Here is a 27,997-nt window from a genome sequence, read left to right on the forward strand (position 1 = left end):
TGCCTATAAATACCATTACCTACATACAAATATTGTTTCTAAATGTCTGTACGTTTGTAATCATAGTCCTAATTCCTAACCTGTTAGAGTAAATTTTGTACTTTGTATTTTTTTCTTAAGCTATAGTAACAATAAAATATGTAAATATATTTTAAATACATTAAAAGACAAATACTGTTGACAATATTCACTACCGAATACAAATTCATTGATTTTGTTCATATATTATAGGTATTTCATATGTATAATAATAATCATAGACGAAACTAGACAGGGACAGGTCAAGTAATAAATATGTAAAAAAATCTAATTAAAACTTTGTACAATAATTTACATTTTTTAATGTAATGAAATTACTATGATATCCTACAGACAGTATTTGTTAAGGCCATAGCCTGACTGGTCTTACTCATAATATCTGCTATGTGTATTATAATACAATGATTATGATATATTTTAATGTTATTAATACATAAACACTTAGGTATTTGCAATTTTACAAATATATATAATGTATAAATGTATAATTTGTGCTATAGTACTCTATATTATAATATTGAAAAATATAATGTTTAGATTTTAATGTTATTTCTAAGTAAATACATTTCCTGTGTACTTATAGCTACATAGGAAATAATGTTGTTTTTACTTTTTAGTATTTGAACAATTTAATATAAATACACTTAAACATAAAAAATATCTCATGGTTTTATATTACTATAATTGCGATACCTTTTGTAAATACTCGTATATTATTCATCTTCACATTATAGATTAAACATCACCATCTTGAAGAATTTTATCCAAACAATACAGCTAAATAAGTACCTTTGTAAATATAATTATTAAACCATATAAAAACTATATCCGTTTGTTGGATGTAAAATATTAAGGCTCGTCACCTAATCGTATTTTTATTGATTCGATGTTTCCCTTATTTTCTGCACACTTGTGTTTCTGTGCTCTTTTGTACAATGCACGACTGCAACAGTATAATACGTCAATATATCGATTATATTTTTTATCGCCAAAGAGAAAAATCATTTTAAAGTAATTAGTCATATGACTTCATTGTATGCGTCGTGCGGCTGCAGTAATTTATTCATAGTCGTAAAGTAAAAAAAAAAAAAAAAATTAAAAAAATCATTGCCAAACAGTATATAGGGGTTAGCTCCCTCGAGCCGTGGTGTACGTGGTGTCGGCAAGGACAAAAGAAAATGTCATATGTTCCCTATTCCCGGAGACCTGTCACGAAGTTTGGGCGGGGGCAGACCTAAAAAATAATTTGTACAACACTTAATGGCTCATCGGTTTTGCATAATGCACAACGACACCCCGATGTACGGTATAATGGATTTGGAGAATATATATAGGTACTGTATATATACGCGAAAAGCGATAGTACATACTGTGTACATAATATTATATATATATACATATTCTTTATTCACTAATGATATATTTTATGTCTATAATGAGTAATGAGGAGGACGCGTATAATACAAAATTTTACTTTAAGATACGTATAGTGATATTATACGTAAGCGGTACCTAATATGATTTTGACGTTAACGCTGTACAATGCGGAATTTAATCTAAAATATCACTTTTTAATCGGAGTCTGACTATATTCTTTATATCAAAAAAAACTCGTAGACTTTTTCTTGCCTATCGTTTCTATAATTCATTAACAATATTAAGATTTTCCTGAACTTATTGTTATACGTATAGATATTAAGAATATTTAAATACCGGCATATAAGCTGTTATATTATTCGATTTTGTATAATCATTTTTGTCGCATTAACTACGTATTATCAGTTACTTGAATAATATCGATATTTATAAAGGTATAACCCCCTAGAAAACAAAATATTATAATATCTGTAGGTATTTATCAACATTAAAATTATAATACCAATCTATATATATGTAAATACCAAATGTTTAATGATTATGTGCACTATTATTATATCATTAAAATTATAGAACCTATTGTATAATAAGTTCTTAATGTTAAATAAGTGTATGAAATTTATTTCATTTAGTTCGTAGGTATACGTTAAACATAGTATTAGTTAAGTGACGTACGTCTTTATTGTCAAATATAGTCAAATTTTATACCTATAAAACCTATACTCAATGTAGTTTAGCATTTTAATTGAATCTGATATCGGGCCATGTGTTTTTAGATATTTTGGTTGAATTAGAGATTTAAATGAGATACACAGATATTATGCAAAACTACAAAAGTCATTATACCTACACTCCTACATAATCCTTTCTCTAATAATAATTATGTTAAAACTTAAAAGTAATACAGTTAGCCGTTAGGTATAATTTGGCTGAAATTATTTGAATTTTATATGGTTAACAAGCTTATACATACAGTTACACATTAATATATTTTAAATTATTATCTTGGATGCAATCGGACAATTATTTTTAATAAATTATAATAAATAATTGTAATAGAAAATACGATTAAAAAAATTAAAAATTAAATTTAAAGAAATACAATATTATATGTTACACGCCACAAACATAATTTAAGAATACCTACATCGACTTGTTTGTACTTTCAAAGAAATCTTTCTTTTAAATTGTTATTCGTGTTATGTACCTTATTCATAAATGTAATATTTTTCATTTTCATACCACTTTTCTTCGGCCCAATTTATTAATATTATGATACAACATATTTACATTTGAACTATTGAATCTAGAAAAAATAACAAACAGATCCATTAATTAGATTATAGATTAATACCTAACCTTATAATACCTTACTCAAACTAGTCAAACAAGATAAAATTGCAGAGAATTTCATAAGATGTATAGATTGTATACTGACATACGATATACCTATTATTATGCGTCACTAAACTGCTGTGTGTTTAAATCGACGAAGCGGTCAATAAATGATGAATTAGTTGGTAATAAAGTACCTATTAAACGACGACATTATGATTAATGTGTTAAATAATATACATATACACTATACAGTATGGTTCACCAAGCATGCCCATCCATTATGAATAAATAATTTACTGTGAAAAAAGGGTAACTCATTAAAAAAACGGAAGTTTGTATCGCCACGAGACATTCTTTAAGTTGACAAGTATTAAAAAAAAACTCCAAAAATCTGTATTTGAATTAATAATAAAATAGAGTATACCTGATAATTCACCTTGAATATATATATACGTATAAATTAACTCCCCTCCCCCATAAACGAATCCTGCGTACGCTAATAATGGTCGATAACTAAGAATAAGTTGAAAATGCACAAATAAAGAGTACCGTTCATATAGAACTACAGTCCGCAGAAGTCACTTGGATAAATATCCTGCAGGTTTTTTGGTGTACAAGTTATAATATATTTATGTAATAAATACTATATATTATAATAGGTACAATTTAAAACACTGTGCTCTTGTCCATAATACCCAAACGGTACAAAGGATTTGGGTTTCAATCGACGCGACCTATTTTTCGCAATTTTTTCTCCTGAAGTACACGCGTGTACTCAAACGTCTTTATCCTGTCATCCGCGTCATCGACTATCCCCAATATTAACCCGAATCAGGAACGTGATTTTCCGCGTATTCGCGTTAATCCTTCGTCGGCGACGTGTCCAAGCGCGCAAATACACGCGCGCCGCTCTTTATAATACACACACAGCGAGGCGGTGGCTAATTGTAATTCTATTGGTAAACACTCGTTCCGCGTGGAAAACTCGCGATGGGGTAGTCAGCGTGTATACATAAACATTATATATCGATGTTATGCATCAGTGTTTGTGAGTGTGCAAAGTACGTGGCAACACAACATATGCGACGCGGCATCATATACAGGGTGCATGTTCGCGAAAACTTTTTTCAAAAATTCTACGGTTGTTTTTGAAAACTGAAATCGCACACTTGTCTATGCATCCACGATGTTATACCGTTCACTGGTTTGTCTGTTGAGGTACCATTATGGTATATTTGGAAGAGGCCAAATTTGTGGAGTACCCGTTACGATGCTTTTTGACGGTACTTTTTCATAACACGATCGATTGCATATATACGTTAGATTTATTTTTGTTTTTAAAAGATACTGCAAAATTGTATATAGTTGTATGTCAACTTATAATAAAATAAATCTGTAAACAGCAAGTGGTCTAGTACAACAGTCGATTTCATAGTGCTCGTACTACGTTATATGTATTATATTTAAACGGGAATTATACGCCCTCTTTACATTTCTGTCGCTATATATATCATTTATAAATTAATTTTTTTTCAGCATCAGCGAATACAAAAAATTAAATATTAAAATTCTTTACAAAGGTTAATTCAAAATGATGATTCGTACTGGCATTATAAACATTAAAACGACTCAATGGTTTATTTGGTAGATATTCATTGATACAAAATGAAATAAAATGTGGTGCGTGGGGTTTGGTTTGTGTTTGTGTTTAACGTTTATGAAAGATAAAAAGTAAAGAATATAGTAATTTTATCACATGGCCCATATGAATTTAAGTTCTAAAGTTCCTCTGCGATCAACTAACAAATTTGATTCAAGGAGATCAACAATATGGTTGCATGGAAAACATATCTAATATTAAACCGACAATAAAAACCTACGTTGAACTCTCCCATTAATCAAGTATAGTATAAGCAGTGGGCTCACTCCAAACAATTAAATATATATATATATATATATATACAACGCAAGGTGATGGAGCCAAACGCCAAAGTGCAGAAGTCGGTGCTATCGAGAGGAATTTTTTTTTGCACGAATTTCGTATGAAAATTCTAGTAAAATATCGACAAAGGTTTGAACTATTTAAAGTGTGCTGCTCCGACATAAATATAATAATATAATGATCGCGCCGACACGCGCGAGTTCGATAAACGGACTTGTTCATTATATATAATAATATAAATATAATCATATTTTATAATATTATGTAACACACGATGAGAGGACTTTTGCGAACACGATGATACATCCTGTACAACACGATATGACGAGAGTATGAATTATTATACAGCGTACGGCACCCATCGCCCTCGCACGCGTCCGTTCGCCGTCCGTCGTTTTATTTATTTTTTTTTTTTTTTTATATATAATATGTATTCTTTTCGTCCGTGGCGGTAGCGGTGGCATCATCCGCCGCCGGTGGTATCCGGTCAGGTCACGTGTGCAGCCATAGTACGTGCATGTGTGTCTATATATGTGTGTACACATACGAATCGTGCGATGCGTATCGTATTATGTCATTACTATGCACGACATTGGCCGGTCGCGTGTCCGGAAAAAAAAAATATAAAATAAACCAGAGAGAGACAACGACGATGTTTACGCGTCGTTTTTCCGCGTCGACGCGCACCGCGATCCCGTTATTAAGGGCGCACGTGTAGAGCTCATCTATATAGACACACACATATTATACCTATATATATATATGTAATGTGTACGTCGTATATACGCGTATATGTGGAGATATTAGATGTGTTTTTTGTGTGTGTGTGTATAGCGTTTGCTTCTTCAGAAATATTTTTTACAAAATATAAATCCCAAAATTTATTCGGTAAAGTCGCGATCGCGGTTTGAACACGTTTTACGACGTTCGATAATCATATTATTACCTATACGAAAGAGTGTACGTCGAAGTCAAATTTACCGCTTTCGAAACGCCGAAACTCGTCTGCGCGGCATAATATCGCTGTATTATAATGCGCTACAATTGCAGCTATAACAGTAATCCGGACGTTATGATGACGTATAGCGTGTGATTAAGCGATTTAATAAATTCAAGGCGAACTTTCCATCTGCAGTTGAATGAAAACAATTGTTGAAATGTAAAAGTCATTGTGTGGTCTCTGACGATGTTCGGGATTCAACGGTTATATGATGACGTGTATACATCATCTGAAAATGCTGAACTCCGGAATCCCTTATAAAACAAACGGTGTTCCCGTTACCAAAATTTAGCCAATACCTTTGCTACGGTTGGTTTTTGTAAGTTAATGTGCGAATCGTGGAAAATAAAATAAATGCTAATGTGAACGTATTTGAAAACTTCGGGATTATCCTAATTTTCGGCTTAACTTTGATTACTATACTGTCCTTGATTCTTCAGTCAATCGCTTATCATATGATCGTACAAGAACATGTTTACACCTTACCGTGAGGAAATCTTTTGCGTCATTCACATCGTCGTATCGTGAAACTATACCACATTTAAGTTGCTAGTAAAAAGTTTATTAAATTTCACGAGTCCACATTATTATCAAAGGTAGACGTTTCGTATATGCATAGATGGAAATCCACGTTGCTAACGACATTGTATTGATTAAAATCTAACTGAATTCGAATTTATACGACCATCCCAACGATGGTCCTAACGATAAAAACGCCAAGTTCCTATTTATGAGAAAAAAAATCTATATCTAATTGACATCGCTTTCGACCAATTAAGTTTAACGCGAGGTTTGTTATGAATACATTTTTTCTCCAGTGCGTCTAATTTCGTGAAGGACTTGTCAAAAGTTTTCATCTTATAATAACTTTGACGCGGGGAAAAAACCGCATTATTTACTATATATATATATAGTATATTATTATACATGATATATAATATATATATATATATATATATAGGTACCTAAACTCGTTATTCATCTACCGCTGCACCCTCTCTTCCGCAGCGTCTCGCGCGCACAACGACGATGACACTATAGTTTCGCATTGTGACCGAATTGCATTATTCATCAAATGTCCGTTTTTTGGCCGTGCACGAAAAAAAAAAGCGGTAAAAAGTATATTTATATATATATTATTTTTTTTTTTTTTAAAGGCAGACAGGTCGCTCAAAGGCAATAATTCATGAGCTGCTGCTACTCCCGCGAACACAGTGTCAGAATAAACAAACAAAACACCGACGGCGGCGGCACATCCTTCGCGCTATCCTTCTCCCTGCCCGGTCCACGCAGGTTTCTGCTATATATATATATGTATAAAAAATTATGTTACGTATACTATTATTATTATTATTATTACTATTATAATAGTCATCGCGTCGTCGTCGTATTTCGCCGGGGCGGGCTTATGCGCGATCGTCATTATACGAGAGGACCGTTGTTCTATATATATACGCGCAGGACCACCGCCAAAGGTCCCTCGTCTCTCTATTGATATGGTAATACACATAGCAAAACCCTCCCCTCGCGTATACTTATATATATAATATGTTGTATTATATGCGCTGTGTGTGTACATTATATTTATATATATATATGGCATACGCCGTTTTATAATACGGCAGCAGGCTGCATGTATAGTATACGCGTATATAATGCGTACTGTACATGATACTATGTAAACTTATATTATATTATATTAGGTACGATTATTACAATCACGCCCACTCGATATACCGCGGTCACGCACGTTATAAACAACGCGTGGTAACTTGTGCTGTAAACAACATTGATACGCAACTGTATTGTAATATTTTTATGTACGTCATATTATACATAAGTATAGGTGCTTACCGCTTACGCATTATTATTATTGATTGGACACTTACAATTGGTGATTAGTATGAAAAATTTGATGCGTCTGTCAACGCCAAAAGCCTTGAATTGACGCCTCGAAATATCATAACATGCTATATGAACAATTTTCTTAGTTTTATTCTAGAACACAAAAAGGTACCTAAAAATTAGTGATGAGTATAGTTAAAATTTTCGAGTACACGGACATTTTAGCAGTATAATACACGTGTGTATTTAAAAGAATCACAAATGTATTCTACAAAGTTTTTAGATTATGTTTTTGCAACTGAAAACCGCTACGAATATATATTATTTATACAAAATAATCCAACATTGCTATATTCATAAATAAAATTAACATCGAGTTCATTTTTTTTTTTCTAACAATTAATCGTCAATCTGGTACCTTCAGTAAACTCATTACGTATGCATTTATTGTATACGACCCACAAATAACCATTAATAAATGTATTGAATTTTGATCACGTATAATAGAAATAATCATAAATATGCATAAATTAAGTTAAATCCTGCTAATATTATCTAAAAATATTTTTAAGTAGAAATTATATTTAGTCTAATAATAATTGGTATTTTCGAATTAATTAAATATTTACTACCATTGAAATACTTTAGAAACACCCGAAACTATTCTAATACATAAATAACTATCAACTTTTTTGTACAGTTTAATATTTATTATGATTGTAGTGTTTGTGCAACGTTTTAATTTATCTTACTGTTGTATTACTATTAAAATTGAACATTTATAAATGATATTATTTTAAACTTCATCAATACATTTTGATCAAACCTTTTTTCAAATTCAATAATTTAAGGGTACGTACCTATATGTTTCATGTGATAATTTATCGATTAATTTTTTGCACAGTCTAAATATTATCCGAAACCATTATAGGACCAAATCAATTATATTGTGAAAACGTCATCACAAAAGGGATGAAAATCCATTAAGCTCCCGGTATAACCCATTTGTTTTGTACTATTATTATTATTATTATTTCTAGTAACAACTATTTTGTAGATCGTCAGTAACTGAATCGATTAAATTCGACTTTATCATAATCAAACAGTCGTTATTAGCAAAGCTCGTTTACATTATAATGGCTTAATGTATATAGCAACCAAATGGCAGTTTACACTGAACAAAAAAAAGATACACCAATATTTAAAAATTGAAAATTGATTTTTTAAACATAGAAAGGATGTTATTAATTATGATGAAAACTTAAACATGAATTTACATGATTTTAACCATTTGAAATAAAAAGATAATCAAATGTTCGAAGTTTGTTCAAATAATGTTTTAAATATAAGTATCAATATATATATTATATCTATGATTATTTTTAAATGCCGTGTATAATATTATAATAAATAACCAAATAACAAACAAACAAATACCTACCTCTATATAAGTAAGAAAATAAAAAAATTCATAAATATTATCTTTTTTAAAATAAGCCAATAATCAAGAACTTTTATGGCAAACAATATTTTGAATTACTGTACTACGGAACACAATCAAAACTAATTAACCTATTAAGTAACTATAAGTAAAGTCCAGATTAGAATACTCAATTTTTCTTTTAATCGTGTTTTGTGGGCATTACGAATTAATTTATCAATTCCTCTGGTATAATGTAGAAACAGTTATAATTAGGTTTTAAGTACATTTTATTTTATACAATTTTGCACTTTTATTAATTTATAGTTAATAACTATGAATACATTATATTAATAAATTTATAAAACTTTTACACAGTACATTATTTTAATCTTAAATTTTAGATTTAAAAAAAATACCCATATTCATAACTCTTTTAAAAAAAAAAAAAAATTATATACTTAGTACCTATTAACAATTATTGAAAGGGTAAATTAAAATATTGATATTATAGTTAAAAATTAAAAATTATTTATGTATTATTTATTAAAAGTTATGAGTTATTTTTGATTATCGCCAAAAATTATATTTAATGAATTTTATTATGAATGAACAATATCTAGGTACCTAATAAACATGCTCAACACATTTTTTAATGTCATATTTTATGATTTTAAACGTATACTTAGATATTTTTAGGTATATTTTTTAAGTGGTATACACGTCTTATTAATTTAATTTTACATTTTTCATCTATTACAAATAAGTGTATAATATTACATAATATGGTGATACATACCTAATACATAACTATTACTGCAGATATTGTTTTTACTGAAAACAATGAAAACAAACCCATATAGACATTTCGACAGCTCAATCCATTTTTGTACATACTCGTAATCTACCTTAAAACCATTTTTTGTTAAATATTTTAAAATCGATAAACCTGATAAATGTATTAAAATATATATTTTTATTTATCTTAATTACATCAAATATATATTATTTGATCTGTTAAATGATATACCCGATACCGAATAACATCTTTTAACTGATTAAAATAGTCGTCACTCGTAACTTTTGTAATAACAGTTGTACATTTGTACGCCATGAGACCATTAACTAAAAATTAATGTTTTGTTTGAAATGTCTAACCAAACAAAAACAGCCTTTAGGTTCAAATATATATTAGATATACACAATATCTTATATAACTTATAAGTAATCCAGTAATTCAGCTTTTAGAATGTATTGACAACTTGTCAATATCAAGTTTATATAGTTTTTAAAATTAAAAAAGACTTCAAAGGTTTGGTTAGATTAGATAAAACATCCTTTCTAAGATATTAAATTATTCTTCCGTTATTGCTTTCAATTTTATTTCAGCGAATCATCAATCACACCATTCGAAAAATGTATAGGAAATAATAACGAACCTTAGTAATCAGCCGGATATGATATTATATGAGCTTACTTTATTCTATTTAAATTGATGGTGACATTCGTGATCATATATATTTGTTTATTGATTAAAAAAACTATAGCAGCCAACCAATTCTTATAGTCTATGGTTTTGAACTAGTTGATTGCAATTATTGGAGCGGATTTTCAAAAATGTTGTAATATAATCGAGCGTTCAAAACACGAATTCAAAACGTGTCACCCATTACCCTGCAGCTATTCTAATGATTAAATAAACATCAATGCCCTATATTTTGAAATGCGCGAGGACAAGATAGATACGTAAGTAATCTAGAAGGTAATAATAATAATAATTTTATACTGTGATAATGTCAATTAAGACGCGGTTACACCCGCCTGTGTTGTCACCGTCTTACGAATATACAATAGGCAGTATATAGACAATTTACGTTCAGCAGAATACATTTTATATGTCGTTAACTTAATTAATATAAAAGTGAATTGACCAATCGTAAAATTTAAAGGTAAAAAGATAATGATCTGTGTTCGTGCGTCAGATTTTACGATATTTCAATTTCTAAGCAAATTAAATGAGTGTAAAATGTTAGATTAAGTTTTGTCGTATAAAATATATATATATATATATTTATAAGACATAAAAATAATTCATAATATTTTTGATTGGTGGATCAACCACGTATACGAAGATAATATACATATTATATAGTATACATTTATTACATACATCGCGTGCTTGTAGCCGCAACAATAAATATCGAAAAGGTCGTCTCATTGGCATCGATAACGGGCAATTGACTTTTAACGAGAAATCGGGGCTTATAAATCGTGGAAGAGGGTCGTATAATATACAGACGCGATTATACACTGCAGTGCATACGCAACTACATAATATAATATATTACTATGATGTGGTACAGGGTGGGTCATTCTAAACGATACATTATTATAATATATATATATAGGTAGACGTTTTGCGCAACCGACTTCCTTTCGCCCGGAAATCCGGACGAGGTTTCAGACGTGACTGCGTATACTTTATATACGATGTACACAATATATAATATATAATATTATAACATATAACGAGCGCGCAATGTATTATTATAATATTACACTTACACGTCTCGCGTGTAAGAAACCCGCGAGAGCAAAATGCAAAACTGGCCGCCGTCGACGGGGTCTTATATACATAAACGCTCGTAATTATTGCTCATAATAATAATAATAATAATATGTATGTTAATGCGGCGGCCTGGCGGTCGTAAAACCGCGCGAGAAATGACAATGTATATATATTATTATTGTTATTATTATTATTATAACGCGGGTATATGGGGTGGTTTCTCTATTGTCACCAAGGGTCCAAAAGGCATAAATAATGGCTAGAACTCCTCCACCGCGCCACGCACCACCCGCAGCAATCCCGTCCCGAAAAGTCTATTAGGACTCGGGATGTGTGTGTGTGCGCGTACACCGAGGGGACCGGAATATATGAATTATAGATCTTATTAAATCGGTAACGACCTTTTTCCCCGCCACCGTTTCGCTAGTGTCCGAGAGACGAGCCCGATGGCGTATGTTGTGGTTAAACAAACAAATAGCTTATATTATGTAGGTCCCGGGGAAAATGTGAAAAAAAAAAAATACTGGTATAATGTAAACATTAAACATCTGATTATACGATACGTCGCCGGCGACGGCGGCTTGACAACAATGCGCAGGGACCGGATAAACTGTACGTTATATAATATTGTTTATTATTATATTTTCGACGGTGATTATTCAGCGATATGTGTGTTATACGCATATAATCATCGTTATTATATTATTCCGATTTTTTTCGTATCCATACCCTACAATAATATAATATCGTCGTATCATGCCGACCAGTAGTTCGATCGCGGCAATCGACCCGGGGCTACCGTCGGATCCGATCGTACGACCCAAAGGTAGGTGGCATTATACATCGTGTTACCAGTGCTCCGGTCAGGCTAGGTAGGCAAAATTCGATTGTCGAATGTAACGATTTAAACAACAAATACATGGTACAGTCAATTACTTGACTTCTATAATATAGCTTACTACCACTTTAAAATCCTTCCAAATAGTATCCTTATTCTTTGGTTTAACCATTATACGTATATTATTATGATAGACTTGGCATAATGCACAATATGTTATATTTTTTTAATGATTGTTCATTTTTGTTAACGTTTCAATAAATGAAATGAATACGAGTTGTTATTAAGGGCTAGCTTAATTAATAGAAAATCTACCATCAGTTGGAAAATATTTGCACAATTAATACCTATCTATAATCAATCGTACTTATAATATAATCTGAAATCGCTGGTAAAAATTAAAATATTATTCCAACAGTATTTACCTATCAATCAACTATTATCATTTGTTAAATTACACCTACTATTTATATAAATAATAAATATATTTTTCACACAACAATATTTTATACAAAATTGATAGTTTTTATTTATCTGTACAAAATCATTACTATATAGCTATATAAAACTCGTAAGAAATATGAATATAGGTAACCATTTATTTTATACCTACGACTTATAATCTTTAACTTGTTTAATTATTGTACGTTTGAGTGCATGAAATATTTTATTTATTTGCGAACAATAAAATATGTTCAATATCACGCGTTATCCACACGATTTTTATACTAATTTTATTGTACATTAAAATACATTAATATCAGAGTTATAAAAATATACTATCACAGTTTGTGGGTACTATAATCAGAGTTTAATTGCATAAGAAATGAAACTTTAATACTATGCAAATAACTTTATCATCACGTAATTAATAAAAATTAATGTAGGTATGCTATATTATTTTTGTACATTTCATATTATTCACATTGAATCAGTATTTTATTTATAACTTCAAGCAAAAATATGCAATATTTAACCAATTTCATTTGTTAGGTACTAAATAGGAATATAATTTTCGAAGTAAATATTACAAAATACTATCCTGATATAATGATCATAAATTTCTAAACAAGAACTCTTGCGTATATTATAATATAAAATATTATATTTACGACTTCACAGTGATACAACTCATTCTAGTTTACGGCTCTAGCTTAATAAGCACAATGTATTATAACTGCTTTCTTTCTTTTTTTCTTTTTTTTTTAATAGCTACCTACTCGGCTATTCGTATTTCGTTATAAATTTAGAATTACGGAAATTAATAACTGTCACTTTCATATCACATATGTAACTTTTTCTATTATTAATTTATAAATATGAGCTGATGAGTTACATTTTAATAGATTGTACGTATTTCATTAAATATTATAATAAATAAAATTCACAACTATAATAATTTAAATTTAATTTAAAAATAACAAAAAAGTTTTTCTTAAAACTAAATAAAAAAAAGTATACTAAAAGATTTTTTTTTTATGTGGGCTAACGTTTTTTGTCGATAGTAATAAATATTTAACAGACATTTTAAGTGAATCCAACATTATATAAGTTATTTTTTTTACTTATCTCTAGTTACTTTAATCAAAAATTTAATTAAACCTTATGTCTCAGAGTGAGTGCCTAACATTTACCTTAATAAAACTAAAATTAAAATTAAAAAACTATGATATAATAATTATGAATTACATAAATTACTTCAAAATCATACAATACTTATTTGAACTATATTATATCATTCCTTATTTGAATAAAATACTTGTATTATTTATTTATTTTATGTATTTTAGATTAATATTTTTCCGCTTGTTCGACAATAATACATGTTAAACCTACAACAATACAATAGGCATAATAGAAATAACGTTACCTAAATGCTTTCAAAGAGGTAGCAAACAGAGTATTATATAGCACTCATCTACGTCCCGCATATTAATGTCATTTTTGATTTATGACCTACGAAAGACTTCGATTTATCTTTAATTTACTTTTGGTGTTAAAGATTACACGTTTAATGGGGAAAACTTGGCTTTTTAATTTTACGACGTTCAAATGTTTATCTGCACTAGCTCTTCTAATATATCATCTACCGATAAGAATAAACTTATTTAAATAATACAAGTATATACAATATACAGAAGTTACTTTGTCTGTTTGCACATTATTTTGTTTAGTAGGTACCACCAGATCTACAACATGTTGTAAATTCTTTATTAGAGTAAATACATTATATAGTATATAAATAGCGCACGTGAAATTGTATTGGTTAAAAAATATTGATCCAGACAACATACATTAAATTTATCGTGTTTATCACACCATACGAAATTCAAAATATCGGTTTGTGGACTCGTGTGCCACTATATTTATACCAATATAATAAGGCAGTAAACAATTAAAATATACGTTTTTAAGATTTACACGTAGTGTCTCAATGATAATAAGTTATTAATGTATTTTGCTTAATTAAAATAATAATAATAATAATTTACAATTATTTTTTCATTTGGTTTGATCGCCTGTTTTATCCACAAACATTAATAAATTTAAGAAGCCAAATTTATTTTCCTTACTTTAATATGAAAAACACCTTGTAGCCTTTCGTGTACCATAAGTGGTTAGGTATACCACAGTTTTAGAACGTTTGTCCTTAATGTTAAAAGGAATAAAAATGGTATCTGCTGTTGAGAGACATCGCAGTTATTAATAGGTGTCTACTGTATCTAAATTCTAAACTAAGCATACGTACCTACTGAAAACTATTATTAAATACTCATAACTTTTTTTCAGTATATTTTTTTTTATATAATACCTACAAACTAGTCCAGTATATTTTGATTTATATCTATATTAAATACTCTACACTATATTCTTCTTCAAAATATGAAATTAAAAATATGTTTCCGATGAAAAAAAGTAAAAACTTAAAAAATCAATAATAAAAAATTATAAGAAATATAATTTATTTTCAAAAATGTTATTTTGTAACGACTTAAAATATTATAGAAACAAATTTGTCTACTTTAGAAATTACTGATTCAGAACAAATTTAAAGTATAGAAAAATCAATAAAAATGCATAATACAAAATTTGATATAAACTATTGGAAAATGAGAGAAATACACGTCATGTATAAATCCAAAAATGTTTAAACTTTAATACTTATAGTCTGTCTATTATATCTAAAAGAAAAATATATTAACTTAAAAGTGTTTAAAAAAATGTAATTCAAATTTAAACTCAAGGGTGGGTGAAAATTCCATATTAAAATGTTGTTTTACTGCACTTTCATCGAAATAAACGATAGCGTAGTAATAATAATTAAATCCTTTATACAGAGAAAAAACACTAATAAAATTCAGTCATGTGTTCAAAATATTTATCATGCTACCTTTATCCTTCAACACAGAACACATTATATAACATAAAATATCAAAATAATTAGAAGTATAGTTGTAACTTACAACAGTAATCCAGCACGGCTCTCGATTATCTAGAAGTACACTTTCCAGCTCGCTTGTCTTTTAAGGTGAATCTAATTTGAATACAGGCGTGGGTCGTGCAAACATACATAACATAATTTAATTAAACGGCGGATAGAGATTTCTCAGTGGAATTCGACCTGCTCACTGTGATTCTATATTATTATAAGTTACAATAATAATATATCATATAATATATTCTGACGAGTGTCTCCCGTCGAGATGCTTATTAATACATAGGTACCAACCATCATACTTTATAGGCAATGTAATATACTTAGGCATAACATAACTATATAGTATATATGTACTATAAACTATTGCAGCTACTCACGATTATACATTTACACGAATTTCAATTAGCGAATTTATAGTGAAAATAAATCATGATATATCGGTTGTAACATGTATTTCGATTTAGTCATATGGAAGACCCGCCAAATCGCACTGGATATAAACGATCGTGAATTATACGTCAAGCTAACAATCAAAGAACTAGTAGCCTACGTCGTGTTTTTTGTAATTTTCTTCACCTGTAAGTACAGATCGATAAGTAACACTATAAAAAAACTTACCTATAAGGTCGATAACTGTAGGTATAAGTATTGAAAGACAGTGGCGTATTTGAACGGGTGTTTAGTGGATCGTCCCTCTTGGCAGGTGATTTGATCCTTTGTAAGATTGTTCTTTTTTAGGTAATTTTATGCCTATAAGATTGCAGTTTTCGAATTATTATTAAATTGAATGAAACATTAATATAACTGTTTTAAAAATAAATTATTTCAAAAAAATGTATTAATCACCTCCTTCCGACATTATAAGCACACACACAACATGATCGAGAACTTCAAATACACCGCTGTGCTTGTTATACCAATAATAATAATAATAACTGTGAATTATAATTAACGATGATACCACATAATGCAGCATGTTCCAGTCTCTACTCATACGAGACGTTCGTGGTTAATAGAGAAATATCATCGTTATTCGTGGAACCTACTTTTTCGACTTATTCGGACAACGATTACGACGTATCTCTCAAATTCGATGACATCATCACCATGTCGCACTTTTGGCAGGTATATAACACGTAATCCGTTCATCGATGAAAATCCAAACTGCCCAACTGCAATGTTATGCCCAATATCATATTATATTATATTTGTGCGCGCGATATGCATCAGCTTATACATACCTATAATATGCTGTTTCATTTTTGAACAGTACTTTCACAGCGTATTGTGCGACAAATTGTACGAAATTCCCACAGGCGTCGAAAAGGAAAACGGTACCGAATTACTGTACGAAAACAAATTTCTGTTCAGACCCAGAGTGAGACAGGTATTATGATATTAACATACCTATCGTATTTTAATGTAGATATATTGTGTTGTGTTGGAAAGTAACTTTACTTAAATTATAAGTTAATGTAAAAAAATAACATTTTAAATAATTTTATGGTAATTTAATTACATTTTATAAGTAGTTTAAATTACTTTTTGTAAGAAAATTACTTAATTACTCATTATTATCATTTTTTTTTAATACGTTTTAAGAATTAATTGATAATATGTAAAAATATATTATCTAAGTTCGATTTTATGAAAATATATCCATTTTTTTATAGTTATTTGACAAAAAAATGAATTACTTTTGAGAAGAAATCCCAATAAAACATTTTATTATTTCAAAATTAGTATTAGTCAGTTTATTGACAACAATAATTATTTAGTTCCAGTGATACTTTTGAAAAAAAAATGTAACTTTACCAAATAATTAAATAATTTATAAATTTTATCATAATTTTGAAAGGTAATTCGTGATGAAATTTAACTACAAAAAAAACAAAAAGGTAACTTCCCCAACACATATAATACAGCGCGGATGCATATACGACTGCCACAGTGCCACGACGTCCGTCGCGCGTAAACCTATAGTACTTTTACCATACCTACCTGGTTTTCTTCTACAACGTTTACATAATAAACACGCTTGGTTAACAATTATCACTTATTATTACATGCACATGCATCTCACCATATATACATATTATAATACATGTATTAACCACAATAGGTATATCGTCATATATAGTGACAAGTCTCCTACTGCACATATACAGAGTGATTCACCGAGTATGCTCACTCCTATTTATTCATTATCCAATTATTCAAATTTTGATTTTTGGAATTTTTAAATATACTTTAAGTCTTAAGACCATAATTTCAAATTTTTGATATTCTTTGCACTATTTCGGCGCTGTGTGGCAATAACAAACTCATTTTTTTATTGTAGATTATTTTTTTTTTTCAATTTTGATGTACCTACCTAATTCAAATTTCAAACATCATTCATTTATTTATAAAAATCCTGAAAATAATAAATATATCGATAGCTTAATACGAGTTATTAAAATTTTCAAATAACAATTAATAACCCATATATCATCCTATTGATATATGAACCTATTTTCGTTAATCTACAGACTTAAATAGCTTGATAGTCATTTGACAGACAGATTGTCTATATCTTAAGAATTTGAAAATATGGTCTTTAAGTATATTTAAAATTTCCAAAAATCATGTTTTGAATAACTGCGTTTTCGAAGATGACAAACGGAGTAAGAATGTTTGGTAAATCACTCTGTATAATAATATTTTAAGTGACACAGTGCGTTGGTAGATGTACCTACCTATGTCTGTTTTCAAAAAAAAGTAACTACATCAATTATTATCTTATTACCATGGTATTACGCGTGGTCTTAAGGAGTACCTATGTCATAAGCCCGTCAGGATTTATAGACGCACGCGTTAGTGCGTAGAGGATTAGGTATGCGGTAGGCTCTACGCGAGATTCCCGTTGTATAAATATACGACTGCTCGCATCCCGTGTTATATGACCGTACCGGCGGCGTCTCATTTATTGTTTGTTTTTTTTTTTTTTTTTTGGTGGCTTCTCGGGCTCCTCCGCAATATTAATGACGCCATAGGTACCTCAAACTATACCCATAATTGTAGTAGTTTAACCGATGATCAGTCGTTATAACTTGTTTAAAAACAAAAAACAATTTTCTTGTTGAATAATAATTCAAAACGGTGTTGAATACTGGGCGAATTAAATTGTACGCAAAAATATGTCCGAAAAATAACACAATACGAAATTGTGTTGTATTACTATAGGTCAGAGTCGAAGAAGGACACTGTGCAATCCGAAATCAATTCAAAGGATTGTTCCAGGACTGCTATGTCCCGTACGATACTAAATATGAAGACAAAACAAGTTTTGGACCAAAAAAAGGAACACCGTAAGTTGTATCGTCAATCAGTCTATAACCGTTGATTTATTGATATTTTAATAAGCTGTGACGAATGATTGCGAAAAATTTTATTCTCGAATCACATGTTAACTTTTCGAGTACTGCTTAGTTGTTAGTTTTTCTGCCCGAAAAAAAGAAAAAAACATTTTGAATAGCTTTTCCGCTTTGTAAAGTAACCTAAATAATTTACTTGATCTTGCTATGTTGGATGATAAAATTTAAATAACTTCCTTGTATCTACAGTTATAATTTATATGTTACACTACGATATTAAGTTTTATACGAATACAATAGACGCGACTTTCTGAGCTCATTTAGAAATTATTTAGAACAACATATTTGTAAGACATAAATAGATATCCACTTAAATGAATGATACCGAGTGACTACATGATTAATTGGTACTTTTTGGAATTCCTTTTCCGTATGTACAGATGGGTGCATAGTGACGGATCGAAGACTCAGGGCGTGTTCTACCAAGGCGAAATCGCGTCCTACGGACCCGGCGGATTTTATTTCGATTTTCCAAAGAATAAAATTGACGCGAAAACGAAAATCAGTGACCTCGAACACGACACATGGTTGAATCGCGGTACCAGAGCCGTTTTTGTAGATTTCGCTATTTACAACTGCAACATTAACGTGGTTTGTGCTGTCAAGTACGGACCCGTTTTTAATTTCTTTCCCGTCCGCCTAAACGTGTAAAAAACAGAACAAAACGTGTATACGTGCGTCAGCTATTACTGTACTGTATATACGTACAGCTATGCTTAACCAGCGGTCACTGAGCATTTTTATGTATGGCCCATAAGTCCATTTACATGGCAATAATTGACTCAACATAAAAACCACACTAATTTAAAAAAATTATAATCAATTATTCGATTAAATAAGTACTATAAATAATAAAATGTTATGCAATTATATAGGTATTTATTTTTATCATTTCAGAACCCCTACCATTTATGTACATTGTACACCCTATAATTACCGTTTTTCGATGTCCGCGTAACGTAATATAAATATGTTTATGTGACTCAAATATTAAAAAAAAAAGGCTATGCATGGCTCAACTATACATTACACTATACACCCGCTGCACTATTCACCATTGTCCAAGTTATTTCATTCGATGAACCGTTCTTATATTAAAATTCATGTGTTTATTTGGTTATCATTAATTAAATTTCAACTTTCCACCGTACTCACAGATTAGTTTTTGAATTTCCTGCATCCGGCGGTATCGTCTCGTCGTCTTCGTTTCGGACCGTCAAACTCTACAGGTACGCTGTAGCCGATTCGGTGTTAACGTTGATTGGCATGCTCGCCGCCGTCGGGTTCATCATTTATTTCACGGTGGAAGAAGTATTCGAAATCATGTATTTTAAAAAGGACTACATATATGTGTTCTGGAACTATATCGATTTCAGCATCGTGGCCGTAAGTCTTTATATAAAAAAACTTATAAAAAAAACTAGCTAAAATGCATAATTTTCATGTATTATTTCATACTTTAACTAACACGCGTAGGTAATTCATGAACTACCTAATTAATTCATAAAATAACGGAATTTAACACTTAAATTGTAACATATATAGGTTATATATATTAATATTACGTATGTATCTAATCGTGTTCAACACGAACTTTAATAACTTATGAGTACTAAAAATAAAATAGTTTTTTTACTTGAAAAAATGCACAGCCAGTACACCTTTCAAATAGTCCAAATGACAAAGTATTCTTGAATCATAAATTATTATAAATTATAGCCGTATTTTTTGTTTTTAAGCTTTGCGATAAAAATTGTCATCATCTTTATTTTTTTTTTTTTTTTATCAATAGTCATAACTCATAATATTATATCTTGTATACACCGTAATAATTAAAACGCGATGTAAAACGCTGCCGCAGTTAGGATGGTGGGCCATCGGTGTGGCGTTGATGATATTATTCAAGGAGAGATCGTTATCGGGTAGTAGCCCGAAGAGTGCGATCGCGAAAACCGTGACGAATCGCATGTCCGTGGAGTTCCTGGTAGCAAGACACGAAAATCTTGTAACACTGACAGCTTACTTGTTCTTCTTCGTGTGTGTCAAAGTCATCAAATACACCGACCTGAACAGATCAATGACCATTGTATACTTAAGTGTAGGCAGGGTAAATAATATTACATTTTGTATTATCGTATTAGGTATTATATATTGTATAAATAATCAGTGATATACGGAAATATATTGCTGAATATACTATATCCAGTGAAATATCCCGTTTAGTGGAGCTGGAGAAGTTGTCTTTTTTTTAACGTAACAGGTTAATTTTATTTCAATCCATTATAGTAAAATTATTTTCATAATATGTAATTTACGTATGACCGATGAACTTCGACTTTATTCACACATTTTGTAAATTATGACTTAATTTTACATTTGTTTATATTAGGTATTATTACTCAAGTTTACAAAGAAATCTCGAAAATGTACAAATCAGTCGATTTTTTTAAATTAGCTAGTGTAAATTATAGAATGAGCATAAAAAAGTAGCATATATATTATATTATATAAGATACAACATTGATAAAATGCCAAGCTACTCCATAAGTTCTCTTCTCTCCTTCCCCACTAAAGAATCCAGGTGAAAATATCTTAGGTGGAATTATCAAAAATCAAAAATATTTTTAAAAAAAAATTGATTACGATTCTATTTAAAAGTATAATAATATCAATAATATTTACACTTACGACAATACAATATATTTTTGCTTTCACTTCAGTGCTTCAAAATCGTCGCAGGATACTTGGTGATAATGGTTTTTGTCGTAAGCGCGTTCGCGACTCTCGGTTATTTCGCATTCGGAGCACAGGTAATTATGACGACGCACAATATACATTGATAGATTATTTTTTACTAAAACTTACTTATGATGTTTATATTAAACAAGGGCGTTTATTTTGAACCTCAATCCACTTTGTGATGTACATTGTACAAATATATAACTATTAACTATATATGTATACTTTTATGCATTGTGACCTGGTTAGGATCTTGAGCAATTTATTAATATACTTTTTATTCTAAATTTCATGATTCTTGTTTGTAGAACAGTATGGCTTCCGAACCACTGATAATAATCATAAGAATACAAATTATAAGTTTTAAAAATGATTATATATTTAAATATTTTTTTATAAATTCAATAATAAACCATAAGAAAATAGCGGCATCCCAGTTGAATCCGAAAATAATTACAATTTTAAATTTATCTGGTTCGGTCCAGGTATATTAAATTAAACGTGTTCGAATTGAGATCGTATAAAATTACTTATTTTATCTATTATTATGTACGAATATATGGATTACTAACTGTCCTGAATTTCGAGTTAAGTGACATTTATAGAAAGAAAATCAGTTAAGTAATTTCCTAAAATGTTTTTTGTACTAAAGACAACATTACCATATTCAAATAACGTCAGAAAACTTGCAAGCTTATACAAATGTGATATATACATAAATGAATATACTGTTACTGTCTTATAGCGCATATTCTTATTCTAAAATTAGTTCACATATATATTTAATAATGAAAAAATAAATAAATTAAGTTATCTGTTGTCACTGTCATTTAGTGTTTTCGTTTTCCTCTTACACACTCAAACACACAAAACAGGTAAAAGGATTTTCGACCATGTACGATTCCGTTCTTTCGTCACTCAGAATACTGATGAGAGACTTCGACTACCGGACACTTCAAGACGCAGACGCTTGGTTTACCACATTTTTCTTTGTATTTTTCACGTGTGTGGTGATATTTGTTCTCTTGGTAATTAAACAATTATTATGAATACATGCACACTGTATTTTATATCTTTTCTTTGAATAATACTCCTATAGTCTTGCAAATCGTAAGCGATCTATCTATTTCTAACAATTCTTTCTACAAAATTACAAAAAAAAATGTTATTAAATACGTACAAATAATTTATAAAAAATATATCAATCAAATTACACAATTAAAAATTTATCAATGGAAAAAAATGTACAGAAAAAAATATTTCAAGATTGAAAAATGTTGTCACATAATAAAAATCAAGCATTATCTTTAAAAAAGATTTCTTTCGTGTCACTCAGAAAATATTAGAATTTTAAGTCATCTGATAGATGTACAGACCACGTACTAACCAAAGAAAGCAAAATTATACTACATTTTTGTTTTATAATATTATACTATAAACATAATTCAATATTTTAATGTGGTTAGTACAGGCTCCAGTTTATAGATCTATAAAATTTTCATTGTGATAAACCGTTTTTTCGGATAAATCTTAAAGTTAATTTAAAGTTACGTACGTAGGTATAATATAATACTTTCCATTTATCTCTTATGGATGGCGGTTCTTGAACGGCTAATTCTATACTTATTTTTTCTGTTAAATCATTATTAGCGCCATAATTTAATCACGTGATTGTTGTAGTTAGTGGCACAGTGGTCGAAAAAAAAGTTTGAGATCGATCACAAGTACCGTATAGTAGATCGCTTACCATGCCGGTACCTATAGTATCCATTCACGTGTGTGTGCATGCAGACATGCAGTAATTATTGTTTAACTCGCACTAGTTTTCCAGACGATGCTTGTGGCGATTGTGTTTCACGCGTACTTCGACGTGGACGTAGAACAATCGTTGGAGGGCCGACAACCGTACGTGAGTGACAAAGTATCAGCGTTCGTAGACCGCATAATAGCCAAGATAGGTTTCAACAAATGGGCTGAGAAACGTCGCTCCGACCGACTAAAAGACGAACTGGATCGCCGCATTACCTATCAAGATGTTTATAAGACACTGAAACGGTAGAATATAGTATAATAATATAAGTTTATGTATAGGAATAGGGTAATGTGTAAGTTGATTTAAAAAGCTTGACAAAGCTCGCATTTGTGCTGGTCTTACTATACTTTCTACCCCCCCTTCTACTATATAGAGAAAGTCCTATAGGATTCATATTATTCTTAAATCTCAATTGTATCATACTGGGAAATCCATTTAACATAATATAATACGTTCATTACTTCAAAAACTATTATTCGGGATTATTTCAAAATATAATTTTATGCCCATATTATGTTAGTGTTGTTTATGATACTTCTAAAAAAAACCGTGCAAATATTCATAAAGTGACCAATAATAATTAATTTTAAATGATTTTATAAATTTTTTAAAATAATAAAAAAAAATTATTATTTATTAAAATTGATATGGCTCTTATTTAGTCAATTTTAAATTTTGAACTACCATAATTGATACACTAAAATTGCTTAAAAAAAAAATAGGACTATCCGAATATGGTGTACAAAATAGGTGTTGATATTTAAAAAAAAATTTCGAAAAAATTTGAAGCGTATCAAAAAATGTGTAAATATGTACATGTTATATTATATATATACCACCAATTTGTAAAAAAAATCAATTTATTCCAAAAAAATCTAGCCGAGAAATTCAGTGTTCCCTAAATTTGTGAACAAACTGTACCTATATAATTTTAACATATTTTATCGTTATTAATTTTTAAATTTTTGAAGTATATGTTTAATTTATCATTCCAAAGCAGAATATTTTTTTGAAATATTTCGATACATTAAAATTGAATTTTGGACCAATTAAAAAATTAGATAACTTATGACTTTATAAATTATTACTTATTAGTATTTTAAATTTTGATGAACAAAGTGATTTGATCATGAGGTATTCTGCAAATATTGTTCTATTTGTTCAAACTTTAAATACTAAACTTATCCAAAATTTGATTTTGATTGATCGAAAAACTCCGAATAATATTCTGCTGCAGAATATGAAATTAAATCAATGTATGATGTATTAATGTCATTCAAAATAATAAAACTTAAAAACTAATTACGATAAAAAAAAATAGTGAAATTAGATGAATTTTGTTTTTAATTACTTAGAATAATGTAATAATAATATTTTTAAAAACTTTAGTTTTTACTAAAATAATTAAAATAATTAGTGTCTTGCGTTAAATGGATCGTCACACATACATAATATTATGCTTGATATACCATTGTACCTATGAGGCTATGAATATTGAATAATGACGAGTTGATTTCAAAGATCGTTTGCAAAGATGATTTATTCTAACACTAACGTAAGGTTTCGTCTTTGTTTTGCAGTTGTGGTTTTACGAACTCTGAAGTGGAAAAAATTCTCAATAAATACGGAATCGAACCACAAAAGACAGTACATGAAGACGAAGCCAGACAAATGTTCCGAGACGTGCTGAAAAACGATCAGGAATTGAGTACACATTTCATTAATATTATTTTATTTTTTAAACTGTATTTTTGATCATAACGGTCTATCACCATTTAAAACAATAACTAAATAACTGCTGTTAGATACTGGCTATTGGCGATAATTCCATGTTTTATTTTAACGGCGATATTTGACCGACTCTCTGTCTAAATTAGATTTATAATCTGTCTAGTTCATATTGCAATCAGGCAACCCTTATGATAAAAAAAAAAAATTATTTGTGAAAAAAAATTATATTATATTGAAAAAAGTATTGTTTAAGGCCACTTTTTTTTTTAATCGTAACGGTTGGTGAGTACGAAAATGAACTGAACAGGTTATACATATAAACATAATATAAGATATGTAGTAAATTAATATTTATCATTTTAGACGAAGTAATTATTATATTCAGCCTAAGAAAAAAATCAACGTCATGTTAACCCCAAGAATCTTTTATTCTTTACAGTGTTATAATCTTTTAAATAACTTAAGATAGCTTACATTCTAAACTAGTAAATAATTAATAGTCGAGATAAATTCTCCTACAACTTTTGAAAAGATTATTGTATTGTATATAGTTACATAGAACATGCAGGTATTACATTAATATATACATATATATCATATATCTACTTCGATACTTGTCTTGATAATAACATAAATCAAAATAATTACTAATTAGTAATTATATATCATATCTATGTATTAGGTATATTAAAATAAATTAACATTTATACGAGGCTTGTTGACTTCAAAACTACAGAACCAATTAGCAACAAATTTCACACACCTATTACTTGAATAGGTATAAAAAAAATGGTAAAATAATAATAAGGATTAGCTATTATCTATTAATTAAATTTACTTCATTTTTAACCCCTAAAACTAACTATCATGCATAATGAAATTCATATTTTTATTTTCTACTTTCTTCTTCATATATTCTACTTAAGGAGTGTCCTGTACTCCTGTGGTAATAGTAATTTCTGTTTTCTAAATGAGAACTCCTTTTTTTACTGGAAATTATTAACTCGAAATTTTTTTCTAATACCTACTTCAAAATTCGAGTAAGCATTTTCTCAGTTATCAAAATGTTTATTGTTAATAATATGTTATACTATACCTATAATAATAGTATGTGGGTATACCGATGCCGATTTTTCCATTAACAGTAGAGGTAGGTATATTAAACCGAGTTACGCAAATATGGCGCCATATTTTTCAAATAAATGTTTATTCGATTTCTCCCGGTGAAATCGGATTATCCAGCTAGAACTTAATAAATTACGATTAATATTTCATAAATGATATACTTAAAAATATATTTAAAAATAATATATCAATATAATATGTATTATTTCTTAGGTAATAAAGATATTGAAGACAATACTGGTGGATCAGATATCAAATGGCAAGTATAGTATCAAAATTATTGTTGCCTAACCGATTTATAAATAATATGAGGTTTCAGGTTGATTAAGAGAGTAGATCTACTTGAAAATGCATTAGACGACGTTCATAAGAAATGCGATATTGTCATAGCACGTCTGGATGCAATAAGAGTTAAATTACCATCCAATTACGCAGAACAAAATCTTAAGGATAACCCTTCTTGAATTCGTAATTACTATAAGAATTTTTATTCTTTACAACAATTTATTTTCACCATACTGTTCTTTTCCAATATAACCTATTTAATTATAACAACCAATAGTCTAAGAAACATTAATAAATAAATCAATTATTATACATGAAACGTATAATATAATGTTTTTTAAATGTGCTATTTATCACTACGGTCTACTCAAAGTAATTGTTGTTGCTTAAACTTGTGGAGTACTAGATTTATCTAAGCAAGATCAAAAATACTGGATCTATCCAACAAGTTTAAATCACGAAAGATCAAACAAATTTAATGTATTTTATAAAAAAAAAAATAAGGTGTTATTCCGAAAAACTGTTTGAGTATTACAGAATGTCAATTGGTTCTTTTTACGAGCTATTAAAAATAATCCACTAATCTCTCGAACCAACTATATAAAGCAATAATATAATAATCCAAAATTATAATAGTATATTAATTGGTCTAATCGCAATCGTAATAATTTGTTTTTCTATTTATTTCGTAGCATTATTTATTATTTCCTTATCACGCGTTATTAGTTGAATTGTACCTATGCATTGTAATTTATATTATAAATGTGTCACAAGACAAACTCATAAATATCTAGGTAATTGCTACTGCTACATGTTATACGTTAATAATTTTAAACTCTTGTTTAATACAATATAATATTTTGGTTTAAAATGAATATCGCAAAGATAAATGTTGGAAGATGGAAACTGCTCGTGAAAAATAAAAAATAAAGATAGGGAAGTTTCAGTGCGGGTACTGCTCTGTTGTACGTAGGTATATTAGGTGTTGGGTGGATCAATATTATTATAGATATATTAAATTTGAATTGAACAGTATATTATAATTGTATACGAAAAGCAATTCTGAGCATAGACCGTCTGT

At 29.2% G+C, this 27,997-nt stretch overlaps 1 protein-coding gene and 1 long non-coding RNA gene across 7 annotated transcripts; one reads left to right on the forward strand and one right to left on the reverse strand.

Moving 5' to 3' along the window:
- Positions 1-249: 249 nt before the first annotated feature.
- On the reverse strand, positions 250-20,502 carry LOC126549668 (uncharacterized). 6 transcript variants are annotated; one of them, XR_007603788.1, is made up of 9 exons: positions 20,379-20,502; positions 17,049-17,152; positions 16,654-16,979; positions 16,426-16,557; positions 9,999-10,086; positions 9,761-9,910; positions 7,551-7,694; positions 2,564-2,722; positions 290-982 (listed from the first exon to the last, which is right to left on the reverse strand). It is a non-coding gene; the product is annotated as an uncharacterized LOC126549668 (long non-coding RNA). The 6 variants fall into 6 exon arrangements; XR_007603791.1 differs by having other exon boundaries at positions 291-982; positions 2,624-2,722; XR_007603789.1 differs by having other exon boundaries at positions 250-2,722; positions 7,586-7,694.
- LOC114128261 (polycystin-2-like) lies at positions 11,631-27,978 on the forward strand. Its single transcript, XM_050199604.1, has 14 exons — positions 11,631-12,356; positions 16,272-16,385; positions 16,781-16,932; positions 17,078-17,194; positions 19,033-19,157; positions 19,604-19,828; positions 20,381-20,609; positions 21,085-21,330; positions 21,944-22,033; positions 22,838-22,990; positions 23,794-24,017; positions 25,356-25,483; positions 26,845-26,890; positions 26,951-27,978. The coding sequence occupies exons 1-14, from the start codon at positions 12,287-12,289 to the stop codon at positions 27,093-27,095; spliced, it is 2,064 nt and encodes a 687-aa protein (XP_050055561.1). The 5' UTR covers positions 11,631-12,286; the 3' UTR covers positions 27,096-27,978.
- The last annotated feature ends 19 nt before the right edge of the window (positions 27,979-27,997 follow it).

This window comes from Aphis gossypii, chromosome 2 (assembly GCF_020184175.1).
Source record: "Aphis gossypii isolate Hap1 chromosome 2, ASM2018417v2, whole genome shotgun sequence".
Lineage (NCBI taxonomy): Eukaryota > Metazoa > Arthropoda > Insecta > Hemiptera > Aphididae > Aphis > Aphis gossypii.